Genomic DNA, 11,182 nt, shown 5'->3' with positions numbered 1-11,182 from the left:
GTTTTACACGACGTGGCCTGCTCCACCTCCTGCCCGATCAGCTCAAACCCCCGTCCAGTTGCTGGAAACCAGACCTCATGACAGCTGATAAACCAGAGAGAGAGAGAGAAACGGGGTGACAATGTGTGGGGTCATAACTGTGAATAAGTGGGCGGGAACATATGGGTTGGGAGCTCCACTATATATATAGTCTAGCTTTGCCACTTGATCCTCATTCAGCCACACAACCCAAACCGACACAACATCAGCACACCGTACAAACCTCCAAGACCCAGTCATGAGCAAATCCTATTCAGCTTCCGCCGAAACGGCTTCCTCCTACCGCCGTACCTTCGGCTCTGGCCTGGGATCTGGATTGAGCCCCTCCGTCTTCTCTGGTCGTGGTTCCACTGGGTCTTCACGTATGTCCTCCAGAGTTTATGAGGTGTCCAAGACCTCCATTCCCTCTTTCGGCAGCCACCGTGCATCCAGTTCCTCATACGGTGGGGGATCGAGGGTCCGTTCTTATGGTGGGGAAAAGCTGGACTTCAACCTGGCCGACGCCATGAACCAGGACTTCCTCAGCACGCGCACAAATGAGAAGGCCGAGCTGCAACATCTCAATGACCGCTTTGCCAGCTACATCGAGAAGGTGCGCTTCCTGGAACAGCAGAACCAAACGCTGGTGGTGGAGATCGAACGCCTGAAGGGTCGCGAGCCCACGCGTATCGCAGAGATGTACGAGGAGGAGATGAGAGAGCTGCGCAGACAGGTGGAGGCCGTGACCAATGAGAGATCTCGCGTTGAGGTAGAGAGGGATAACCTGGCTGATGACCTACAGAAACTAAAAATGAGGTAAGAGGTTGAAGACTTTAAGATTTAAAGCTATGGATGACATTTAGTTCAAATGTAATGATTTAGATCCAGAGTTATATATTTCCTTAATATTATATCAGTAAATGTATTATTTTGACAGCCTACATATCTGGGATGGCAGCATAGTGCCGGGGCAGATATTTCTAAGTCAGATTTTTAATATTCATACAGTAAAGAGAAAATAGTGCATCCAGTACTAGTACTCCCAGTCATAATCACATGCTTTTTGATGGCGAAGTGACATTTATTATAAATGTGTCCTTGAAGAAGTCACATACAATAAAATTGGAACGCGTCATGACAGTACCCATAACTCTTGTATGTGTCATTGAACTGTTCATTTGGAAAATGACATTATCTACTTACAGTTCCCTCACTAATTAACTTTAATGTGAACCTTACATAAGAAAACGAAATAAAAGATATGTTCCTCAGATGGTAGGGCATTGAGTTATCGGTTCAAATGTCATTGGTTCAGTCCCTTCTGCCAGACAAAAATGGTCCCTATAGCTTCAAAAAGTATACTTTTGCACCTAAACAGTTCATATTAGTACCTTCGAGAGAAAATACTGCTATAAAATGTATTCATATCGTAACTTAAATTGTACATATTAGGACTTTTTAAAGAGTACTGCCACAGTGACATCATAGGACAATATTTAACCTTTTTTCCCCAGACAGTGCAGGGGACACACATGTATAAATTGAACGCACTTTTGGATAAAAGTGCCTAATGTAAGACATTTGATCATGAAGGAATGCATTAGAAATCTGTGACATCCAGGCACATTATCACATAAAACTTACAATAGCATTTGGAGAAAAGAGGGGTCATAAACACCTCAATAATCCCCAAGCAGTGACCGACTCATTCATTGCTGTTTATGATAAAAGTAAAGAGTGTTATTTCCATTTGCAAAAAGACCCAGAGTCATATTACTGGCCAGATTAGACTGCTAAAATTATCTCCTCAATATCCCACCCGGCACTTCAGAGAATGCGCATCCCTTAAAATAACCCTTATCTCACTTATAGCCTGTGTGTGTGTGAGGGGTCTGTGTGTCTGGGTGCAACCCACTCAAGAGACCCACTTAGAGTGCCCCACATTATCAACAGTAATTTATGATAACCGTCCAATGCCTACTAAAAGCAATTGCTAGCCATTTCTAAAATAGACAATTTATTTTTACAATGGACTGTCCCATTGCTAAGTACAGTATGGCAATTATGAGGACTGATTAAAACCAACTAAATGGTTTTCAAACTTGATTCTGATTATCAAGGCTCTCTTTGCTATTTTCTATTGCCATAAAGTCACCAACTGTGCCATGGTTTTATTTAAGGATGACTCCTTTCATCTCCCTGATGAAAATATCAGATACCAGCTGACGGCCAACAATCATACCCTTGAAATCAGATATCTGGCACACTTGCAACATACCATTTTAGAATAGTTGGAGACGTTTACATTAGATCTATGAAGGGTATGAATTCAAGTAGTATGTTGGAGTATAGCGTGCCATTTTGATCTCTTTGCATGAAGGAATGGCAATATGACAAGAATCCGTTAACATATTTTAAAGACTAAGTACATTCAAATCATGGTAGTCATGGCCATGAAGGAGTTCCTGTATAACAAAATAACAAATGTATTTAAAATTGCATGGGAAAATCAGAATAGCAACATTTAGAAATGTAAAGTTGAGACATGTTTCGTGCTTACTGTACAGTTCATAAACACTTCAATGTTATAAAGATCATTCTTTCTCGTTCCTCCACAGACTTCAGGAAGAAATCCACCAGAAAGAAGAAGCTGAGAACAACCTCTCTGCTTTTAGAGCTGTAAGTTTCTTACATGAATGTTTCTGGAAAACCTTTAGTTTCCAATGAACTCTCAAGATACACATAAAATTACAAACCAATCAAACCAATGTTTTATCTGGTTTCACCAGGACGTAGATGCTGCAACTCTGTCCAGGCTGGACCTGGAAAGACGTATTGAGAGTCTTCAGGAGGAAATTGCCTTCCTCAAGAGGATCCATGAGGAGGTCGGTATTTATTCCCAGTTATTAGAGTTATTTTACTAAATGTCCTTGCTCTTCCACACTTTATAATGGTTGAAAACATGGATCAGGAAACAACCTCTGACTTTAGGCCTCAGAAAGTGCATCCATACTTCACAAGAGTAATCCACGTGGCTCCAAGGGGTTAATAAAGGTCATCTGCGTAATAAATGGCTTCAGGTAATGACACCATCTTGCACTCAATTCACTTGGCATCGATTCCCACATAAGACCTTTATTAACTCCTTGAAGCCGAGTGGATTACTTTTGTAAAGGATAGATGCAATTTTTGGGGGGTTTAAAATCATAAGTTGTTTCCTGATCCCTGTTTTCTATTATTATAAAGCTTAAAAAAGACATTTACTAAAATAACCCCAAATGTGTTTGTCGGAAAGATGATGGACATGTGCATCTCAGATTTCTTGAGGGTGATTACATCATGGGGTAATTTTAATTTTAATATGGCTGGAGAATCGTTTTAACAAAACTACCAGTGACACATCTCTATCTGATACAAAAAATCTGATGTTTAAACTTTAATAATGTAGAGAGCTCAATAGTGGTTGAGTGGCTTGTTTTAGCCCCCCAGTGTTCCCCACCTCATTCCTAACGTACAACACATACAATGACCTTTAACTGACAGGCCTATGAACTCAAGGTCTTTAAATGCCCTTTCTGCATAATGATGAAATAGCCACGTGTGTGTTTGTGAGCGCGCGTGTGTGTGTGTGTGTACGTGTCAGCTGGCCCTGACAGTGAGAGGGCAGCGTAAGTCTGTAAAACAGATGCACCCCTATAATTAAACAGAGACAGATTCTCTGAGACACAGCTGTGAGCAGGGGGTTGGAAAAGAAAAAGTTGTGCGATTCCTATACTTGTAACAGAGAGAAAAAAATACAATTTGAGCTATATTTTATACCAGCAAATAGCTGGTCCATATCTTTTCCTGCTTATCTTGACCAAATAACACCAATGAGATAGAAATAGACTTGATGATAGTGTTTGGATAGGAAACCTCCTGGATAAACCAGGTTGCTGTTGGTAGAGATGTTAGTAAGACCAGCAGGGGGTGCTCACCCTGTGATCTGTGTGGGTCCTAACACCCCAGTATAGTAATGGGGACACTATACTGTCAAAAAGCACCATCCTTCGGATGAGACATTAAATCGAGGTCCTGACTCTCTGTGGTCATTAAAAATCCCAGGATGTCTTTCGAAAAAGAGTAGGGGTGTGCCCCGGCATCCTGGCCATAGACTATAAAAAAATATGGACGTAGTGTCCGTGACGTCACCCATTGGTTCGTGAAGATAATTTTTGAAGCTTAAAGTATGCGTTGCCTGCTGTCGCCATCTTGGCCCCCCGTCACCCCTCACAGTTGTCATGAAGGGCAAAATTAACTATACAGACCAAAAACACTTTTTGTACCAGGCTGTAAACATATTATTTTCTACTGTAAAGTTGGACATTTTAACATGGAGGTCTATGGGAATTGACTCACTTTTGGAGCCAGTCTCAAGCGGCCGGTCAATGAATTGCAGTTTAAGTCACTTCCGTATTGGCTTCATCAGAGAGATCGGAAGGTTGCCCCTCGATCCTGGCTAAACTTGCCCATTGGCCTACTAATCATCCCCATAAATACTAATTGGTGATATCAGTCTCGCACCTCTCCACTAATAAGCTGGTGTGTGGTGGGCGTACTGGCACAATATGGCTGCCGTCGCATCATCCGAGTGGATGCTGCACATTGGTGGTGGTTGAGGAGATTCCCCTACTTTGAATGCTATATAAATTTAACAAATTATGAATTCATTATTATTTGTACCTAAACGGTACATTTTAAAGGGCAACAGCTCAGGGCCCTTTTTTTGACAGTGCATGAATTTATCTTCACTCACAACTTGCTTTATACACATGTCAAGCATCAGGTTATCAAGTAAAATGTTTTATTTTAAAGCCTTATGTTCATCTTTCCTGTAGGAAATCCGTGAGCTGCAAAGCCATATGCAGGACACTCAGGTGCAGATCCAAATGGACATGTCCAAACCAGACCTCACGGCTGCCCTGAGGGACATCCGCATGCAGTACGAGGGCATTGCTGCCAAGAATATCGCAGAGGCTGAGGAATGGTACAAATCCAAGGTCAGTATTAAAGAGTTTTTCGCTATATATTTCATACGCTGACTGTCCCTGGTGACCAGATGAGCTCGCTCGACTGATAGCAGTCAGTTGTTTGAGGTAACCTGTCCTCTTTCTTCTTAAGGTGTCAGATCTGAACCAGGCAGTAAACAAGAATAATGATGCTCTGAGACAGGCCAAGCAGGAGAGCATGGAGTACCGTCACCAGATTCAGTCCTACACCTGTGAGATCGACTCTCTAAAGGGAACTGTAAGTCTTTAAAGATCATTCTGGGCACGAAACCAAATGATTTTGCCCAAGCCAAAACAAATGTTAGCTACACCTGATTCAAGCTTAACTAATTATGAAGGCTTTAATGTGTTTACCCAGGTGCTGGATGAGTAAATTTGATTTAGTACAGAGCCTCAAGTTATAGTCTGTAGTCTACTGTCTCACTAAATATATACAGTAGAAATAAAGTAAAATCACCAAAGTCGTCGCTATTGGGGTGGTACCCTTTCAAAAAGTACAGACTTGCACCTAAAGAGGCACATATTGGTACCAAAGAGTGCATATTAGTACCCCAAATGTGCATAATGGTACCAATTATACACATCTGTATCTAAATGGTTCTTATTAGGGCCTTTTGAAAAGGTGCCAACCCAGACCTTTTTGCTGACAGTGTGGTAGATCGAGAAGCAATGTTTCGGGCATTATGGGATGACAGTTTAAAACTGTTCATAACATTAGCATTAAAGGCGGAGTCCACGATGTTTGAAAGCCAATGTTTATATTTGAAATCACCTAAACAAACACGCCCCTACCCCAATAGAATCCGGACCTTCTGTTGATAGACCCGCCCCACACATACGGAACCCGGCAAGGATGTCGGTTAGTAGACACGCTCCTTGCTGCTGATTGGCTATAAGTGTGTTTTGGTAGTCGGCCCGTCTCCTTTTCCAACGCTTTTTTCAAACATCGTGGACTCCGCCTTTAACATAGTACCATAATTAATCAACCCACCTAAAATGCCCAAATCTGCTTTGTACCTTACTGATATATTACCATAATTAAAAGAAGGATGACTCATAATGAAAGGACTTTAAAATGTATCTTCTCATTAAAATTAATCTTTTTGTACACCATGGTTGAAAAACATTATTATCAACACAGGAAAAAACACAACAGGCTAACATGCATTAGTTTAAAATAATGCAATAAACTTTATAAAATTGTTAATAATTAATTGAAGTATTAATAAAATGTTTTTAAATCTAATCACATTATGAAATGTTGTTGATTAGGCCTACGTTACAGTTAGCAAGTTTTTATTGTAGCTTTTTTGCACATTACTGATCTGTTTTAAATTTATATTGCACCTATTAAAGACCCACTGAAGTGCCTTAAAATGTGTAGCTTTGTTCGATGCATTGACTTACCGGTAATTTTCACTGAAACAGGAAGTTAGTCCCCCTTCTAAAGTAGCAGTAGTGCAGCATAGTGCATAATGATGTCATGAAAAGTTTTGATTCACATTGTTGCAAATGAGAGACTGCAAGTTTATAAAGCTTTGATCTTCTAAATTGGAGAACAGTAGATTATTTTCTTAAGACTAACATAGTTTTACTCAAAGCCACTTTAATACTCCAGTTAATTATTCTCAACTCGTCTTTCATTTCCTTTGTACATCAATTTATTCTCATTCTACTTTACCTGCAGAATGAGTCTCTAATGAGGCAGATGAGAGAGATGGAGGAGAGGATGGGTCATGAGGCCGGTGGTCTGCAGGACACCATTGCCCGCCTGGAAGGTGAGATTACCAAGATGAAGGATGAAATGGCTCGCCATCTCCGTGAATACCAGGACCTGCTGAATGTAAAGATGGCACTTGATGTAGAGATCGCCACCTACAGGAAGCTTCTGGAAGGAGAGGAGACCAGGTAAAATATTCAAGAGAGATGTTTTTATCTTAAAGGGCACATATTATTTTTACACGATGTAATATAAATCTCAGGTGTGCCTAGAATGTGTCTGTGAAGTTTAAGTTCAAAATACCCCACAGGTCATTTGTTTGCATGTCCAAAATGCCCCTATTAAGGTGGGAGCAAAAAAGCACTGTTTTCATGTGTGTACTTTTAAATGCAAATGAGCTACTTCTCCACACTTCCTTACCAACAGACAGTGAGCACTTTTGGTTAAAAATAAATCTGACTCCTGTGAATACAGTCTGAGACAATAGTATATTTAGCTGTATTAGCATTAAAGGTGCAGTGTGTACATTTTAGCGGCATCTAGTGGTGAGGTTGCGAATTGCAACCAACGCCTTAGTCCACTGCTCACCCCTCGCTTTTGAAACACATAGAGAAGCTACGGTAGCCACCATGTCATCTTCGGAGACAACTTAGTAAAAAAATTGTCCGTTAAGGGCTTCTGTAGAAAAATGGCGGCACAAAATGGCGCCTTCCATGTAATGGGACACTCGGTGTAAAAAGGTCTCGTTCTAAGGTAATAAACAAATAACGGTTCATTATGAAATGTCTTTATACACCCCTGATAATATAGTTTTGTATATTATTTTGCATTTCTGTCAAGAGATCCTTCTTAAAATTACACACTGCACCTTTAAATTGTGCTAACAAACACACAAGTTTTAGAGTAAAATTAATCAGTCAGTCAGTGGCCTTGGACTGGGCTTTGTTTGTGTGACGTCACATTAACACGAGAATCAAAACAACATATCTATTGAGACTGCTTTGTTTCATTGTAAGGTGGTTGTGTTCACACATTGTCAACACACATTTATGTCCAAACATCTTGTAAAAGTGGATTTTGCATAATATGTGCCCTTTAATCTTCATGTAAAAAAACTCATTTCAAATTATAATTTGTCTCACTTCTTTAGGATTACTCTGCCTGTGCAATCATTTTCAAGCCTGAGTTTCAGAGGTAAGTGAGGCGGCGACAAAGCCTTTGTTTTTAAATACTTAGCTCTCCTCCCTGCCTGTTTTTGGTGTACCTCAAGATGATATCAGTAATACAGTGTTTATATATTTTCTGTGTGAGGGTGAGTTTAATGATGTGGAGATTGTGAATTGTGTTGCCAGAGAGACCAGCCCAGAACAGTCTCAAAAGCAGCAGCAGCGTGCATCTGAGCTTCACTCAAAGAAAACAGTTGTCATCAAGACCATTGAGACCCGTGATGGCGAGGTAACTTAAATATATAAACAACCAAACACACACCTTGTTGTTATGCGTGTTGAAATATAGAAATTCCATCAGCTGTTTACCATTAAACCATTACAAGATTCCTGTACACGCTAAAATGGTGTGTGTTTTAGGCCTTTACAATTAAGAGTTAATGGTGTTTTATGGTTCCTGTTTGCCAGATAATAACCAGCACATTACCAGAAGAGACCCACAGAGATCATTACAGTTTTCATTGAAACCAAAAAAATTAACCTACCATAGCATTCAAAGTCCGTGGAAAGTCCAATATTATTTGTGTTCTCAGTTTATGACACCGTCGGAAAATGTGTTATTAACCACACCAAATTTAAATGGTTAAAAAACCGCCAAATAAATAAAATAAATGTTCAAAATCTTGGAAAAACAGGCAGAATTCTCTGCTCTCAAACACTGGGGGCGTGTCCGCTTTCAGCGCTAAAATTTGGATCTGGCTAGTAGGGATACAGCTATGGCCAAATCTCGCGAGATGTTGGGTTTAGGGTTAGGTTGGGTGTTTATGATGAAAAACAGCAGTTCTGGCGATAGGATACAGCTACGACATACATCGAGTGAAATGTTGGTGTAAGGGTTAGGTTTTGGGGTAGGATTAGGAAAAAACAGCGCTTATCCGGCGAGATTTCACGAGATTTGGGCCGTAGCTGTATCCCTTCTAGCCACATGGATTTCTCTCAAATTTCAAATACTGCTACAGCCTGAATGGAATTTTCGCGATTATTTTAGGGGCGGGGTCATGCGCGGTGGCTCCAGTGAGTCATCAAGCCACCGTTTTTGCCCCGCCCAATTAATCCTGAACACAGAAACGTGGAAAAACTGTGAAGGTTTAATTCCAAAATTCAGTAGCCTACTACATAGCCTAGTTCACAGTCTTTGTAACACACACTTTAATATATTACCATTTCTGTCATGGTGCAATTAATGTGTTAACAAAATATTAAATGGCAGACTGTCAGACTGTTAAATAAATATAATATACAAACAAACATGCATAAATGTACACACATGTATGGGTGATATTCCATTTTAGGAACTTTATTGAACATCGTTTTGATAAAGATGACACATTTGAAGTAATCTTACTTCTTTAGTTTAAGTAGGCAAACTTGCTTTGAAGAAAGAATTATATACAGAATTTGTGTAAATATATCATTATCTTCAAAACCATTTTCTATTTTACTCCAGACTAGGACCAGTAGTGAGGGCATGAACGCCCTTAGTGCTTTGTGTGTAAGTTGAGCCGTGGCTTATCGTTTCATTTGATTGTATAGTCCTTTTCCTAAACACTCTCCCAAGCCAAACCTTATCTCTAGTAACCAGCACACTGAAGCACTGTCGACTCTCAGATCCTCCAATCCACATTTATATCACTGCTTTGTATCTGTTTCATGCATTGGGTTTGCCACACACTTTGTGAGATTCAGCAAAACACTTTTTCTCACTGCACAACATGAATGAAGACTTGCACCAGTATTCATTTAAGAAAGTTAAAATAAAGACCCTCCTAACTTTCTCTGTTTCTCATTAGTTATGTATCTTCTATTCACTTTGTATGACACCTCCCTGTGGTTTTAGATTAATGTGCTGTTAGTTTTGCATATCTGTGAGTCACATTCCTCCCCTTTAGACACTTTCTCACTAACGTTACTCTTTTTTACTTTGTCAGGTTGTCAGCGAATCTACACAGCACCAAGAGGACATCATGTAAAGCCCACAAAACAGATTAGACTTCATCAGATCTCTATATAACCCTAACTAGTATTTTTACCGATGGCTTCAGGTTGTGTATACGCGCATATCCAGTATTGTCATGATCCATTACCACAGTATTTTTGGATGACAAAGACAAATGCAAGTGAAATAGAGGGAAAATGTCAAATCAAACCTGTGATGCACATAAAAGTGCACTCAAAGTGAGTTTCTGTACGAAAGTATTTGTGAATGTGTGGTTGGGTCAAATTAAAAATAATTGTGTTCCACCTCTGCAAAAGACATTAATAAAGTTTCACTTTATTTTCCTCTTATAAAATTGAAGTCAAGTTGTCTGTGTACTTTGGTTTAAATTAAACATTTGTACATTTCATAATAATAATTAGCAAGATAACAGACCGGGGCTAGTTGTCACAGTTTTTTACTTTTTCCGCTTGTTTAGTCAATTTCTGTACATGGCACAAACTAATGGCTTGCTAACCAAAAAGAAACACCATGAGGCATATCATCATTTTATTTGTGTATTGCTTTTATTTTTTGTTGGAAACGCTTTTGTGATTCTCTTTAAAAACAAAGTCGCTTAAATTTCTTTTTCCCATACACCATAAATAAAACCCTTGTCAGGGGAAAGACTGACAGGTTTAATGAATGATGCTGGGTGATGCATTTCTCAATAAAGCTCCACCTTCTGTCCTAATTCAGCATCCAACTGTTTGTTCCAGAGACAATGGATGGCAGTAGCATATGTGCAGAATCACACCACTACAATCCCTCTTCATAATCAACTTACACTTACCTCACTTTATACATACAGACAATAAATACATCATTACAGTAATGAATGTCTTTTAATAGTTAACACTGACCTTTATAGAGGCCCCACGGCTGTGCTGTGTTTCAAGCCCACATCTGTGTGTCAGTGTAAGGCTGGGGAAATAAAAAAATAAATAAAAACGTGGAGAAGCTGCGAAGCTGGAAAAAACAAAAATTATATTATTTTTATATGCATGACGGTATTACATTATTATGTGCTCCTGTATAGCTCAGTGGTAGAGCATTGCGTAGCAGTGCAAAAGGTCATGCGTTCAAAACCAAAGAATACAGAGTGATTAAAAAAATAATACCTCGTAATTGGATAAAAGCGTCAGATAAATGTGAAAATGTAATTTTTTTCTGGTGGATTTGATTATATTTGTGA

The 11,182-nt window shown here is 39.5% G+C and overlaps 1 protein-coding gene across 1 annotated transcript; it reads left to right on the top strand.

Moving 5' to 3' along the window:
* The first annotated feature begins 201 nt into the window (after nt 1–201).
* Nucleotides 202–10,308, top strand: desma (desmin a). Its single transcript, XM_055215834.2, has 9 exons — nt 202–834; nt 2,637–2,697; nt 2,808–2,903; nt 4,896–5,057; nt 5,179–5,304; nt 6,754–6,974; nt 7,937–7,980; nt 8,141–8,241; nt 9,941–10,308. Exons 1-9 carry the CDS (start codon nt 278–280, stop codon nt 9,980–9,982), a joined length of 1,410 nt encoding a protein of 469 aa, XP_055071809.2. The 5' UTR covers nt 202–277; the 3' UTR covers nt 9,983–10,308.
* The last annotated feature ends 874 nt before the right edge of the window (nt 10,309–11,182 follow it).

Source organism: Misgurnus anguillicaudatus, chromosome 17 (assembly GCF_027580225.2).
Source record: "Misgurnus anguillicaudatus chromosome 17, ASM2758022v2, whole genome shotgun sequence".
In the NCBI taxonomy this organism is placed as follows: domain Eukaryota; kingdom Metazoa; phylum Chordata; class Actinopteri; order Cypriniformes; family Cobitidae; genus Misgurnus; species Misgurnus anguillicaudatus.
This window is presented reverse-complemented; position numbering and strand designations above follow the sequence as displayed.